Source organism: Rhinopithecus bieti, unplaced genomic scaffold (genome assembly GCF_001698545.2).
Source record: "Rhinopithecus bieti isolate Rb0 unplaced genomic scaffold, ASM169854v2 scaffold_33379, whole genome shotgun sequence".
NCBI lineage: Eukaryota > Metazoa > Chordata > Mammalia > Primates > Cercopithecidae > Rhinopithecus > Rhinopithecus bieti.
This window is the reverse complement of record NW_016814101.1, coordinates 151789-167018: the sequence shown is the minus strand read 5'-3', so window position 1 is coordinate 167018 and position 15230 is coordinate 151789. Positions and strand designations below refer to the sequence as shown.

The 15230-nt window shown below is 46.7% G+C and overlaps 2 protein-coding genes across 9 annotated transcripts in view; one reads left to right on the top strand and one right to left on the bottom strand.

Annotated features, from left to right (window-relative positions):
- Positions 1 to 5844: 5844 nt before the first annotated feature.
- On the bottom strand, positions 5845 to 9299 carry CETN2 (centrin 2). Of its 3 annotated transcripts, none has more exons than XM_017849795.1 (5): positions 9212 to 9299; positions 8105 to 8263; positions 7654 to 7782; positions 7046 to 7183; positions 5845 to 6456 (listed from the first exon to the last, which is right to left on the bottom strand). In XM_017849795.1, the coding sequence occupies exons 1-5, from the start codon at positions 9212 to 9214 to the stop codon at positions 6367 to 6369; spliced, it is 519 nt and encodes a 172-aa protein (XP_017705284.1). In that variant the 5' UTR covers positions 9215 to 9299; the 3' UTR covers positions 5845 to 6366. The 3 variants fall into 3 exon arrangements, with proteins under 3 accessions (XP_017705284.1, XP_017705282.1, XP_017705283.1); XM_017849793.1 differs by having other exon boundaries at positions 9071 to 9218; XM_017849794.1 differs by lacking the exon at positions 9212 to 9299 and adding an exon at positions 8846 to 9014.
- Positions 9300 to 9475: 176 nt separating this feature from the next.
- The window catches only part of NSDHL (NAD(P) dependent 3-beta-hydroxysteroid dehydrogenase NSDHL), a 36742-nt gene continuing 30987 nt past the window's right edge, over positions 9476 to 15230 (top strand). The window contains exons 1-2 of one of the 6 annotated variants that reach the window (XM_017849792.1): positions 9476 to 9621; positions 10138 to 10204. The gene's annotated coding sequence lies outside the window, so the exon portion shown is untranslated. Of the gene's footprint in view, positions 9622 to 10137; positions 10205 to 13581; positions 13733 to 15230 lie in introns of all 6 variants that reach the window. The other 5 variants (XM_017849789.1, XM_017849787.1, XM_017849791.1 and 2 more) reach the window with 5 other exon arrangements.

Here is a 15230-nt window from a genome sequence, read left to right as displayed (position 1 = left end):
TCACTTATAACTAGACTTAATAGGGCATCCATTCAAATGACCTGTAATTCCATCAGTGTCCACACCTGGTGGCCTTTTCCAAGGGGTCCACAGCCCCACCAGGATTATTCCCACTGTGGCATTCTCTCCATCGCACTCCAAGGCTAGATGAGACCACAGCCCTCTTGGGGCACTAGGAAGATCCAGTTTAAACCACTGCTGAACTCGAGGTGATTTAGTGGCACTGCCTCAGAACCTCTCTGTCCTGGCACCCCACCTAGTGGCAAGGGACATATCTGCAAGACTGCTGTCTTCCAGAATTCCAGCTGGGAAGCAGTCCTCTATTCGAAAACAAGTTTTCTGGAAGGAGGGAGCTCTGAGGAGGAGTTTCACAAGGAGAACACAGATTTGGGATAAGAGGAGGGGACAATATTTCAGTAGGGACAATGACGGAGACATGAGTACAATATATATATAGCAACTAACTTTATATGAAGGGAAACACACATAGACACTTATTAAGGACATGGTGTCCAAGTCAGGGGAAAAAAGAAAAACAGGCTAATTAATGAACAGCCATCATCAGTGGCAAAGAGGCATCAGGCTCTATGCTAGCTTTTGTTCGCTGTCTTTGACCTTACTGCACCCTTGTTTTCTAGATGAGCAAACTGAGGCTTGAGAAGGTTGAATCCTTTCCCCCAAAACCACAGCTGCTGGGTTGAAGAGTTGGGATTTGAACCAGGGGTGACTGAATCGAAAGGCTAGGTCTCTTCCCTGAGCAAAATAATGGCATGACAAAGAAAGTACTGCAGAATGTCTTGGGAAAAGACAGGACAGGGAAATCAACTAGGAGGACATTTCAGCAATCTGAATTTGAGTTGAGGCGGTGGCTTCAGAAATGAAAAAGGAAGGGGTGGATGGGTGTGAGTATTGTAGGGAAAGTCTAGGTGACATATGAGGCAAAGATAAAAAAGAAAATGAAAATGACATCAATCCTGTAAACCGACGCAATCAGAAAGATAAAAGCAAAAGGTGATGGTTAAGGAGAGGCTTGGAAGACCGGAGGACTGGGAGGCCGCGGGGAAAAGCTGGAAATGAGGGTAACTTTAGCTCCAGATACAGCAAGTGCTGATGGCGATGTTCTTCGAAATGAGTCCAGAAACCCACGTAAGAATTTGAGGGGCTGCTGACAGAGATTTGGGTCAGGAAATGGGTCCGATATGTCCCAGCATGGCACAGCTGCAGTTGATGCAGATGCACTACTTTTGCTACAACTGACGATGTGGCCATTCCAGCAGCTTCCAGCATGTAGGACGATGAACTAAGCAGGTCATGAGACATGGAGTGGAGAAAGGAGCAACCTGCTGTAAGATACTTCTCACTAATGGTGATGGGGGAGCTCAAAAAAGGGTAGCTCCTGCACTGTGCAGGAGCTTGACACCATCTGGACAGCAAGCCATTCCAGTCCAACTGAAGGGTAACTAAGTGTGTAGTGGGCTGCCTACTGGCCCAGAGTAGTGACTAAGTTGTAATTCTCATTAAACTGTTGTTTTGAGTGTATTACTTCCTTCTAGCATATTGTCAAAATTCTTGTATTCAAAGGTGTGACAAAAACATAAAGTTGAGCAGCCCTGGAATACAGTCATCCTTGACAGCAGGAGTCCCTCGAGGGAAGAGCTGCCCTAAGATCGAGTTTTGAGGTTGGCCCAATGACAGTCAGACATCCTGGCACTTGAGGTTGCATTTGAAAGATCAGCATTCTCAAAAGCCAGATTGAACTTTAAGGAAATTTCTCCCAGTGTATGGTGGGGAGCCACGTGGTCCCTGAGATAACTGGGTCTAACCTAACGGTCTAACTCCTAGACTTCCTAAAGAGGTGGTTAAACAAGAAAAATGGTAAAACGTGTTCTTTCTTCTCTTCCCGGTCATCATAGAACTTAAAAAAAATCTGTCCCAGCAGCTGTTCCATGTCTTACAGAGACAGAAACTGAACCACCTCCTTTCTTAAATCATTTTGTTATATCAAACTTGAGCAACAAATTCTACTGTTCACAGTAGTTCTAACACTAGGGAGTAAAGAAAAGACGAATCTACTGGACAGTTTTTTCAAGGCAATTTAGCACAACCCTAAGTTATTAAGGAGGCCCACAAGACCAAACAGTAACTGAGTATTCTCCCTCCCCCTACCCTTCCTCCCCTCCGGCTCTCTGGTCCATCCTTAGGAAGCTGGCCTGCATTCCCCCCGACATCCCTCTGGTCCAGCCCGACATGAAGGAACCCCTGCTCCCTCTTCCTCCCCTTTTTCTCCAACTCTGATTGAATTTTTTCGTTCAACCTCACATGAAGCAATCTCTGGCCTCTCTAGTTCAAAATTCCACCTCCACCCTCCTGCAGCTCTCCAGTCCAACCCTGCATGAACTGCTCTCTGCTCTCTCCTGTGCCCTGCCTCCCCCCATTGCACTACTGCTCTCTGCCGCAGTTACACATGAATGAACTTTTGCCCTCTCTCCAGCCCAATCCCCACATACAACCGACATTTCTCTGGTCCAGCCCCACATGAACTGCCCTCTGCTTTCACTCCTGCCCCTTCCCCACCACCTCCCTACATTGCTCCGTCCCACGCTGCATGAACTGACCTCAGCCCCTTTACTTCTGATCTTCTCCCCAATGTCCTTCTGCTGCAGTCCCACATGAACTGACCTCTGTTACCTCTCCATTCCAAACCCACTCCACTCCTCCTACGTCTCTCTGGTCCACCCACAGGGGCTGACCCCTGCTACCTCTGTCTCCCTGCCTGTCCCCTGCAGCTCTGTACACAACTGGCATTTGAACCCACTTACCCTGCCTCTCCCTCCCTAACAACAAAATGGGAGGCAGGGCCCAGTCTTTTCACTACTCTCCAATAGTATATGTCTTTATCCAATCATATGCCACCTCCACACCCCTTAGAACTTACCCAGTCACTCTTCCTACGTCTCTCTGGTCCAGCCCTCCATGACATGAACTCAGCTCCGTCTCCTTTCCTTCCCCTTCCCCACCATACATCTCTGGTCCAGCCACAGATGAACTAAGCTCCATTCCCTCTCCTTTCCCTTGCCCCACACCCCAGCTACCTCTGCAGATACGGCCACACATAAGCTGTCCTCAGTGGCTTTTCCTTTCCCTCTCTGACTCTCTACATCTCTCCAGTGCAGCTGCACAGGAGCTGGCCTCAAATGCCTCTCCCATGCCATCCCATTCAACCTTCTGCATCTCTTGGTACACCCTACATGAACTGACCTCTGTTCCCTCTAAGTGTCCATCGCCACTCCATCCCCCTCCAGCTCCCTGGGCCAGCCCCACATGAACTGTCAACATTTCCCCTCCCTCCCCCACAACTCTATTGTCCACATGAATAAGCCACTAACTCTACAAACCCACCCACCGATACTCCCAAGAAAACTCAGTTACATCCTCACATGAACTGATCCCTGCTCCCTCTCACTCCCTTCTCCCTACCCCCTCTCCCCTGCACCTCTCCAGGACACCCCATGGACAGATCTCTTCTACTTCTCTGTCCCTGTCTTTTGCAATTTCCTACCACCTCTTGGTCCAGCCCCACATGAACTGACCTCAGTTACTTCTCCATCCACATCCTCTCCCGCCTTCAGGACTCTTTTCTGCCTCCACATGAACTGAGCCCAGCTCCCTCTCCTTCCCCATCTTCCTGATCCCCTTGCAGCTCTCTGATCCAGCCCCACTGACTCATGCTCCCTCTCTGTCCCCATCCCTTCCACTGAACAACTGCACACCTATCTTAGAATGGCTGCCAGGCATAGCTATGGTGAACACCTTATGTTTGTTTTTATCCTCAGGGATAACCTATTACTTGCCACTCTCTGTCCTCTCTCAAGAGATTCCTGAGAGATTTCATTTATGAGAATATTAAGCAGGAGGAGATAAGAATGTGTCCAGGATAGTCCATTAGCTTAATTTAGCCATTCGACAATGTATACATGTTTTCAAAACGTCATATTGTATACCATAAATATATACAATGTCAATTTAAAACTTCTTTTAATTAACTTTTTTTACTTATCCCTGAAACTGTTTTTTTTTTTTTTTTTTTTTTCTAAGTTCCAGGATACATGTGCAGGATGTGCTGGTTGCGTAGGTAAATGTGTGCCATGGTGGTTTGCTGCACCTATCAACCCATCACCTAGGTATTAAGCCCCACATGCATTAGCTATTTATCCTGATGCTCTCCCTCCCCCCACCAACCCCTGCTGCCACTGGCAGGCCCCTGTGTGTGTTGTTCCCTTCCCTGTATCTATGCGTTCTCTTTGTTCAGCTCCCACTCACGAGTGAGAACATGCGGTGTTTGGTTTTCTGTTCCTGGGTTTGTTTGCTGAGGATAATGGCTTCCAGCTCCATCCATGTCCCTGCAAAGGACATGATCTCATTTAATTAACTTTTTTTCAAAAGAGTGTTTCCAGGGTTACAGTTAACAGTAAAATCGGAGGCAGGGCCCAGTCTTTTCACTCCTTTCCAATATTATGTCTTTTATCCAATCATATGCCTCTTATTAGAAAATCACAATACAACAAAGGTCAAATCCTCTTAGGAAATGCTATCAACAGACTTTGGGGACAGTAATGATAAAAGCTTCATGGACCCACATTTAACAACAAAGCTTATGTGATAACTATAGCAAAGGAATGGGAGTGAGACTGAACACTTCTGAATCCTCTTATTCTTGAACACCTTCAAGCCAGGTCCTTTCTGTAAGTTTGTATTTCACCTCCAGTGATTCTGAGTAGGCACAACTCTTCTCCCCATCACACAGACATGAAATTCCAGGTACCTAGAGAAGTAGCTTGGCCCAAATTGCCCGGCACGCAAGTGGGTATGTGTGTGAGAACCCAGTGATGGGGCTAGTCTGGGCTCTTCCCCCAAGTGTTTCTTAAGGAGCAGTCCCTCTGCATGAGACTCCTCTGTGGGATATGGTAAAGTTCATATTCCTGGGCCCCCAAGTCCTACAGGATGTCAGGGTCCAGGCATGAGACCCAGGGCCAGGCTTCTGGCCTCTGTAACGTGCTCCCCAGGTAGGGTTACCAGTGGCAATACAGGATGCTCAGGTAAATTTGCATTTAAGATCAACAATGAATAAACAAAAAATCCAAATGGGATATATTCATACTTAAAAAAAAAAAATGCATTGTTGATCTGAAATGCAAATTTACCTAGGCTTTCTTTTATTAGCTAAATCAGTACAACCCTATCCCCAGGGGACTAGCCTACCCCCAGAAGTTTGAAAATCTGTTTTCTCTGTCTCCATGTGAACAAATGAGCATTCCATCATTGTTCATTTTCTATTCTCCCTTACCCCTTCTGTCTCCCCACTCTCAACCTGGAGCAGAGACTTTCATGTCATCTACCAGGATTTCTCTCACAGGCAATCCCGTGCAAGGCCAGGAAGATGGCTGGACAGGGTCACTCAGCCCAACCCACCTCCAGGAGTCGATGAGGCACCATAAGCAAATAAATTCATGAGAGGTTGGCTGAATCCATCCTAGTGTTGGATTAGCCTGGCTCTCCCCATTTTATTCAAGCACAAATTACTAACAAGACTCTTTTCCAGTCTTACACTTTGCCAAAACTATTTTTAGAGCATCATTTAGGCTTAGCTAATATAAAATTTCTGCTAGTTTTACAAACCAGCAGGTTCCCAAGGCAAAAAACAATTCACGCCAGGAAAGTAGCAAAGGATTATTCATTTCTGTCCATAGGCTGGTAAGGAGTTTTGTATCTAACAGGCTGCCTTCAACACAATAGTTGAGAAGAGGAACTCATAAGCAAAGCTAAAGAACTCATCCTTAGAGAACACAAGTTCAAACCAAGAAAGGTTTTATTTTTAAGACAAAACAAATAGCATTAACACACATCCAAATGCCAGTGCAAGAGTTCACTGGGTTTTATTAAAGAGAAAACTAAACTCAAGTGTCAAATAAAAACTGGAGCCACTCAAGAATGACTGCTTGTGGTGACACAAGTGTAACATGTGCTTGTCTAAAGTCGTCCTGTGTGTATGGATATGTGGAAATGCATGATAAGAGGGAAACAATGCAAGGCAAAATGGCAGGTGCTCAAAGCTTTAAGATCCTTTTCTTCACGCTAATGTGCTCTTGTTTTGCTTTTGAGAATTAGGGTAATTCGCAGGTCATTTTACCAAGAACTGTAATATCAAAGAACACTTCCAAACAGCTAAAATAGACTCCAGGTCACTATTAAAGTGATAAAGGGAGGTCAGTGGGGGAAAAGTTTGTATTCTCAAAAGCCAGATTTCACACAATGGCAGGCACTAAATCTAGTTACATGTGCTTGCAGTAGAAAAAGAAGACACTGATCTTAATAGAGGCTGGTCTTTTTCATGATGCGCAGGAACTCTTGCTCACTGACCTCTCCATCTCCATCTCGATCAGCTTCATCAATCATTTCCTATATGACAGTAAAGATTCAGGTTAGATTAATTTATAAACTAATGCCAAAAGGTGACTAAGTAATAAGACTTTTTTTAGAGACGGGGTCTCTATGCTGCCCACACTAGTCTCAAATTATTGGCCCCAAGCGATCCTCCTGCCTCAGACTCCTAAAGTACTGGGATTACATGTATGAGCCACTGTGCCTGGCAAGCAATAGACTTTTAATAACACTATGTGAATAGATAATTGTAGTCCACCCAATGCCAGTATGCTACTCCTGATAATAGCTTGGTTCCTGAAAACTTATTTGAAAATCAACTCATACTTTGTCAAACATTATCACCTGGGAGGGAGCTTGAAGATTACCTTGACTAGAGGGATTCCTGGAATGTAAAATAGTAGGCAAAACTGTGCATATGTGCATTTTTCTGGAAGCAGGGTTCATAGGTTTGTCTGACTATTAAAGGAGAATTAAGCTGTCCACAGAGGGACAAAGTACACTGGCTTTCCTTCAAAGAGGTGCTCACACTAGGGAAAATGTAACAGAAAAGTCACAGAGGGCCCAAAGGTGGGAATCTTAGGTTCCAGTGTGATGCATTACAAACCTGCAGCTCCTCATCAGTCAGGTTCTCACCCAACTCCTTGGCCACGCGTTTCAGATTTTTGAACGAAATCTTCCCAGTTTCATCATCATCAAAGAGCTTGAAAGCTTTCAGGATTTCTTCCTTGGTATCTTTCTCGGACTTACCAAATAGAACATAAAACCCATGAGTAGGGGGACACCATGGTTACTCGTGTCCTGTAGCCCTGCCACTGCCCCGTCAGGTCACCCTTTCCTTTTTAACAATGTAACTCGAGTCTAGCCTTGCAGCAAGTGTCAGGAAGCCCATTTTCGCCTCAGAGAAACACCAGGCAAGCCAGGCACTCCATCCAAGGTGACGTTTGCTCCCTATCCCTATATGTCTCCCTATCCCATATCTATTTCCTAACTGGTTTGGAATTCTGTGGGAAGAGGTATCTGCTTGGAAGTCTGGAGAAAGAAGTATAAGGGCTTGTTTTGGGAGCCCAAGGTAACATGATAGAAGGGCAGGCCTCCTGATGCAGCTGCTACCTGGACTGCTCTGTGGTCACATGACTGTTTTAACAGGCAGATGCCATGGGCCTCTGCAGATGACTGGGGTACCATACCATGCTAATTGTCTTAGCTACTCACCATTTTCTGAGTCATCACAGTTAAAAAGTCACCAAAGTTCATTTTTCCTGTCCCTTCCTTGTCAATTTCACTTATCATTTTCTTAATTTCTTCTTTCTTAGGTTCAAAGCCCAGGGCCCTCATTGCCACCTATAATGAAAACAGGATTGTCTCAATAAGCACATCTGAACTAGCAGGAGCAAAAATCACAGTGTTGAGAGCATTAAGCCAGCATCTGATGTGGTCATGTTAATATGATTGGGGAACACTATAACATTGATCTAATTGATATTTGCAATCAATTTTATTTAATAACACTCTAAGTAAAGACAGGAAAACAGAGCACAGTACAACCTCCCCTGTTACTTATTGCAGGGAGAAGAGGGCAAAAGGGGTAGAGAGGTGATAGGGAGATGACAAGGAAGAGGCAGAGGAAAGGAAGGGCAGTACAGCAGGAATGCATAGAGCTTGCCTTAAGTTCTTTAACATCTATGGTGCCAGTTCCATCTGCATCGAAAAGATCAAAAGCTTCCCGGATCTCCTGCTTCTGCTCTTCAGTAAGCTCAGGCTTAGGACTCATTCTTTTTCTCTGGGAACTTGATGTCATGTTTGTCTTCTTAAAGTTGGAGGCCTTCATATGTTATGCAATACACAAGCACAATAATATATCGTACAGTCCATATTTACATAACATAGTTACAGACACCCATATGTATTTTTAAAGAATTTTATAGCAACCAATTCCAAAGCTTTGCTTAACAAGAAAGATAACAGGGTTTACTGGCAAGAACAATGAATCTTTCCATGAACTTCTATCCCTCCGTTTTCTTTACTGTCGTTTCTAGAAGCAGGGAGATCACTTGTTCAGTAAGGATACCTCTTACTGAAAATCATCCCAAAAGAGAGCTAGTCAAGAAAATGACTGTGAATAAGTAGAGATAATCAGCTCTTCCTGAAGGTGGGGATCCTGGTTCTGGAAACTGCCTTACAATGCCCACTCCCAGTACTCCGCTTCCCAGTAAGTACTCTGACTTCCCAATTACTTCTAGATTTGGCCAAGTATTAGCAAGTTGTTAAGATGTATATTGTGTCAGTATAGAGTAATAAAACTCAATCCATCTGACACCTTCGTGCCTTCTCCAAGAAGCTACAGCATCCCCTGAATGCCCCTATATTTAAATTGTAAAAAACACTTTAATAGAACACAATACACCTTCTCCCAGCTCTGTGTGGAAATTTTGGCAGAATGAGGCGGCCAGGGGGCCAAGGTCTGAGAAAGTCAGGGGCCTGTGAGGGATTCGAGTCCTTTTTGCCCAGGGAGGTTCACCAAGGTGATCAGGGAAGGCCAGGGGAGCCCGACGGGCGGGTGTGGGCCTGTTGTGGGTGAAGGGGAGGCAGCAGCGAAGCGCAGGCCCAGTAGGTTGGTTAGCGTCTGTACCCTACTCTTCCGGGAAAGAGCTCAAACGAAGGACTGGTGCGTCAAAGCCGAGAAAGGCGCAGGAGAGGCGGCGTGGCCGAGCTGAGGCCTGGGAAGGGCTCACCCTCTGGGCGTGGGGCGCGACAGAGCGGCAGCACTCACCATAGCCAAAGGAGTCCACTGCCGGTTGTTAGGCAACCGACGTGTACACTGATTCGGCGCCGTTCCCACCGCCCCACGCGCACAGCCCCGCTCCCCATTGGCCGTCCGCTCGCCGCCGCCGCTCCCTACTGGTACAGGGCCGAAGAGGGTGGGACTAACCTGGCAAAGCCCAGGCCCAGCGCGGGGAGGGGCACGCTAGCGACAGAGACTTGTCTTTATTGGGCAAGGTCACGCCGTGAGCGCCAATTAGCTGAGCCGACGCCGAGCTGGGCCAATCATCTTGGTAGAAGAAGCTCGGCTGATTCTCGGCTCACACGGGAGGGGAGTAAAAGGTGGTGTTCCGGGACTGGAGTTCAGTGGGTGCAGCCTGCTTGCGAGGTGAGGCCAGCCAGTGGGGCACCTGCGGACGGGTAAGAGTCGTGGCCTTGCCCTTGGAGGCCACTCTGTGTCAGCGACTGGGCAGGGCGGGAGGGTGAGGAGCTGCGGGGCCGCCCGGGTCGGGTGCTTTCTGGGCTGACCTAAGGCTAAGTTAGGGACCGAGTGCATCAGAGCAGCCAAAGACGATTGACCTTGCGTGTTGGAGCAGGGACTGTACTCACGGGGCAACTGAGACCCGGAGAGGGGAAGGGGTCTGCTGAGCGTTGTGGCAGAGGTCGGACGGCTGGGACCTAGGAACTGAATCCAGCCGAGGCTCGCTCTTTGAAGGTGGCCCTTCGAGAGCACCCCCAGACTGACCCAGATGTGTAGGCCCCAGACCAGGTTCCAAGAGAGGATCACTTCAGGTCTTACCTGGCTAAAAGCAGACCAGGACGGTGAACTGGGGACTTTGGGAACGGACTTTGAAAGGAGTGAAGGGGATGTGAGCAAGCAAGAGGGGCGGGGAGAGGTCATGAAAATATACTCTTTTTGACGCCCACACAATGCAGATAAGGAGGAGCATTCCAGGCCGAGACGCCCTCATCAGCAGAGTCACAGGAGTTTTGGAAGTGAGAGGTATGCTTGGAGAATTAAAAGGGAGCGTGTGCAAGGGCTGTGTGAACTGAGATAGACCTGCAGAAGTGGAGCTGGAGGTCCAATTTGCCCTCTTTAGCTATCTACGTGGCTTTTAGCCTTCACCTGATTTTCCTCCAGGCATTGGGGCAGTAATCTAGGGAGGCAGAGGGCAGAAAGTAAGTTTCTCAGGCAGAGAAAGGCCCGAGGCTTATTAGAACCTTTTAAATGGAGCTTCTGCCCTTTGCCCTCTTCAGCAGTGAACAGACTCCTAATTTTTGGGTCATCATCATCCCCCCAAGTAGTATGAGCCAGAGTTCTCACCATGGTCTCCAAAGCTTGGCACGACGTGTCCCCTCCCATCACTCCACAACTCTTCTCTCAGCCCCAGAACACTGGCTTTGTGGTTGAACCTCATGTGCCAGCCACACTCCTGCCTCTCATCTTTGTCCCAGTTGTCCTCTCTGCCTCCTCTTAAGCACCCTATTTAAGTACTGCAGCCCCCAGTACAAACCGGCCACTCACCTTGCTCTACTTTTTTTTCAATAGTCCTTATCACGTTCTGACCTACTGTATATTTTGCTTGTTTATTTTGTTCTTCGTTGTTCCTCCGCTAGAAGGCAGGCTGTCTGAGGGCGGGCATCTTGGTTGTATTCACTACTGGTACTCCAGGACCTGGAACAGAGAGGGGCACATATTAGGTGCTCAGTAAATCTTGGTCAGACAACTGATGAGTAGTTCCCCTCTTTCCCACCTCTCACCTAGCTAGTCCTCCCTGCTCTGCCAGGTTAATCTTCATAGTGAACAGCTGTGGTCACGGCATCTCCCTGCTCTTAAACCTTCAGAGCCTGGACGGTAAAGAGCTCCTTAGCCTGGCCTGTGATCCCTCTGCCCAGTTTTGCCCCTGCTAACCCTTCTAACTTAATGTCCCTCCACACTTTGCTTCCCAGTCCGTCAGCCTGCAGATCGGAAGCCTGACAGAGTACAAGGGACAAACACAAGTTCTGCCCAGGCTATGTGCAGGCTGTGTGACCTTGGGCAAGTCGCTTAACCTCTCTGAGCCTGTTTCTTATTTGTCGAGTGAGACCAGTACTGTCTACCTGATGGGATACTTTTGCATCTCAATGGGATGAGGTACTTATATGTAAAGTGGCCTGATGTTGAGCAGGTCTTCAGGCAGTATTACAGTTGACCCCTGAACAACATGGGTTTGAACCTTGTGAGTCCACTTACAGGCAGGTTTTTTCTCATCTCTGCTACCCCTGAGCTGCTAGATCAACTCCTCCTCATCTTCCTTCTCAGCCTACTCAGCATGAAGACCATGAGGATGGAGACCATGATGACCCGCTTTCACTCAATGAATAGTAAATACATTTTCTCTTCCTTACGATTTCATAGTAACATTTTCTTTTCTCTAGCTTAATTTATTGCTGGAACACAGTATGTAATGCATGTAACGCAGAAAATATTTGTTAATCAGCTGTTTACATTATTGGTGAGGCTTCCAGCCAACAGTAAGTTGTACTGGTAAAGTTTTAGGTGAGTCAAAAGTTATATGTGGATTTGTGACTTTGGGGCTCAGTGCCCCAGCCCCCACATTGTTCAAGGGTCAAATGTAGTTCTCGTCTCTGATTTGCTCTTGTCATTCCCCCTACCCGCCATGCCTGGAGCCTTAGACTTGTCCAAAATCTCTTCCCCACACTGCAGCCAAGGTGATCTTTCCAACCGCAACACTCACTCCTGCTTCCAACTTCTGGGGGCTCCGCCATCTTTCCCCCCTTGTAACTCCCTAGCTTGGCACACAGGCCCCACATGTTCTCAACTTTGCTCCCGATCTTGCTTCACACTTGCTGTGACACAACTTGTCACAGTTATAAAAACATGCTGGCTCTGTGGCTCTGTGCCATTGCTTTGTCCTTCCCACCCCTGGCCATGGAATGTCTTTCAGGACACCATCCCCTCTGTCTTATTCACTCTTCTGGGGCCTTTTGAAGTCAGCTTAGGGATCTCCTAGTTGGGGCAGGCTTCCCTGAGCCAGCAGCCTGCATTGGTGCTCTGGGCTTGCCCTCATCAGAGTGGAAACGCACTTCTGTGACTCTTCGCTTGCTCCTGTCTCCCACCCTAGATGGTGGGCTCCTTGAAGGTCAGCACTGTGTCTTTGTCAGCTTCTGCCTGGTAGTGACTGGCGTTTGGTGCCTTGTGAATGAGGAAATCAATGAATGAGGTGACACCTGGGGGTTCTTTTACAAGTTACCGCTCCCACTTTAACCCTGGGGGTTTGAGCCTCACAGTGGCTCTGAGGTAGGCGAGGAGGATGCTGTTTTACAGATAAAGCCTCAGGGCCAGTGGCAGCATGATAAATCACTCAAACCCATCTTCCATTCCAGACTGCCTGCTGGGCCCCCAGGGGCTCGTGGGGTCCTACAGGGTGCTGAGTGTGAGGATGAGAGCAGAAACAGGTGCTGTGGAAGCGACTCACCTTTCCTGGAGAGGGAGAGGAGGTTTCACAGAGGGTGCAGTTCAACTAGGCGTTGAAGGAAGAGGAGGCAGTCACCGTGGAGAGGAGAGAGAAGGTATTCCATGCAGAGGAGCAGCATAAGCTAAGCTCAGAGGCATGCTGATGGGTTTCTGAGAGGTCTACCACAAAATAAAAGCTGGGGACTTTTTTTGTCCTAAAAGTAAATAGAGAAACAAACAACTGGTGGAAACGTGGACACCGCAGGTCCATGGAAGGACAAGGTCGAGCTGGGTTGCCCCAGCATAATCAAGGCTAAACTGACACCTGTGAAGAGAAATGACCTCTGAACTATTGGCCTCACTAATCCTAATCTGGCCATTTTCTTTCCCATATCACATCTTTGAATTCTCAAAGGGAGGCTTTATTTTTGTTCCTACAGAACTCCTGCTTTGCTGTATTTTCTCTTAGAACTATATCCATAATGAAGGTGTGTGCCGCCTCAGGTGAATCCTTCTCTTTCCATCTGATCATCTGGCCCAGTCCTGCAGAGGAGGCCAAGCATGAGGCATGAGGTGATGGGAAATAGGGGAATCCTCTTTTATAATCCAAGGCTCAGGCCACCATTTCAGGATTCCAAAGAAAGTTCTAAGAAACATTACTTGGCGTTCCTTGGATAGCCAGACTCTACTGAGGTGTTTGGGAGAAGGGCACTTTGCCTGGCATTGTCTGTCCATGGACTGAAGTGATGAGCTCTCAGTGGCCACATTCTAGCTTCCTGCACTGGACCTTGTACAAGCGTGGGGCTCTGACAGCCTTTCCCCTTTATGAAGATGTCACACTTCTTTTTAGAAGGAGGGGACACTCTCATCTCTGTCTCTAGTTTGAAACAGAATGTTGTCTTGTTCTCTCCTTTTCCCTCCAGGAATCAGTGGTTGGAATGTTCCCCAGCAGGAAGGAGGAGGTTGGGCTAACTTGCTTCTCTCTTCTCGCTTCACCTGAGGCGGCACACACCTTCATTATGGATGTGTTTCTTAGAGAAGATACAGCAAAGCAGTAGTCCTGTAGGAGCAAAAGTAAGGCCTCCCTTTCAAGATGTGATACGGGAAAGAAAATACCCCGATTAGGATTAGTGAGGCCAGTGGCTGCGAGGTCACATCTTTTTGTTTTTTTGTTTTTTTGTTTTTTTAATTATTATACTTTAAGTTCTAGGGTACCCGTGCACAGCGTGCGGATTTGTTACATAGGTATACATGTGCCATGTTGGATTGCTGCACCCATCAACTCGTCATTTACATTAGGTATTTCTCCTAATGCTATCCTTCCCCAACCCCTACCCCTGACAGGCCCTGTGTGTGATGTTCCCTGCCCTGTATCCAAGTAGTCTTATTGTTCAGTTCCTACCTATGAGTGAGAATATGCGGTGTTTGGTTTTCTGTCCTTGTGATAGTTTGCTGAGAATGATAGTTTCCATCTTCAACCATATCCCAGCAAAGGACATGAACTCATCCTTTTTTATGGCTGCATAGTATTCCATAGTGTATATGTGCCACATTTTCTTAATCCAGTCTATCATTGATGGACATTTGGGTTGGTTCCAAGTCATTGCTGTTGTGAGTAGTGCCACAATAACATACGTGTGCATGTGTCTTTATAGTAGCATTATTTATAATCCTTTGGTATATATACCCATAATGGGATCACTGGGTCAAATGGTATTTCTAGTTCTAGATCCTTGAGGAAACACCACATTGTCTTCCACAATGGTTGAACTAATTTACACTACCACCAACAGTGTAAAAGCATTCCTATTTCTCCCATATCCTCTCTAGTATCTGTTGTTTCCTGACTTTTTAATGATCACTTTTAATGATCACCATTCTAACTGGTGTGAGATGGTATCTCATTGTGGTTTTGGTTTGCATTTCTCTGATGACCAGTTGTTTTCATGTGTCTGTTGGCTGTATAAATGTCTTCTTTTGTGACGTGTCTGTTCATATCCTTTACCCACTTCTTGATGGGGTTGTTTGTGTTTTCTTTGTAAATTTAAGCTCTATGTAGATTCTGGATATTAGCCCTTTGTCAGATGGGTAGATTGCAAAAATTTTCTCCCATCCTGTAGGTTGCCTGTTCACTCTGATGGTAGTTTGTTTTGATGTGCAGAAGCTCTTTAGTTTAATTAGATCCCATTTGTCTATTATGGCTTTTGTTGCCATTGCTTTTGGTGTTTTAGTCATGAAGTCTTTGCCCATGCCTATGTCCTGAATGGTATTGCCTAGGTTTTCTGCTAGGGTTTTTATGGGTTTAGGTCTAACATTGAAGTCTTTAATCCATCTTGAATTAATTTTTGTCTAAGGTGTAAGGAAGATATCCAGTTTCAGCTTTCTACAGATGGCTAGCCAGTTTGCCCAGCACTATTTATTAAATAGGGAATCCTTTCCCTATTTCTTATTTTTGTCAGGTTTGTCAAAGATCAGATGGCTGTAGATGTGTGGTATTATTTCTGAGGGCTTTGTTCTGTTCCATTGGTCTATATCTCTGTTTTGGTACCAGTACCATGCTGTTTTGGTTACT

Excerpts from the sequence above, each read along its gene's own strand:
- CETN2 (XM_017849795.1), bottom strand. Across the intron at positions 7,783-8,104 it reads TAGATGTTAAAGAACTTAAG|GTGGCAATGAGGGCCCTGGG; the intron begins GCAAGCTCTATG and ends TTTTCATTATAG. Across the intron at positions 7,184-7,653 it reads CTGTGATGACTCAGAAAATG|TCCGAGAAAGATACCAAGGA; the intron begins GTGAGTAGCTAA and ends CTATTTGGTAAG.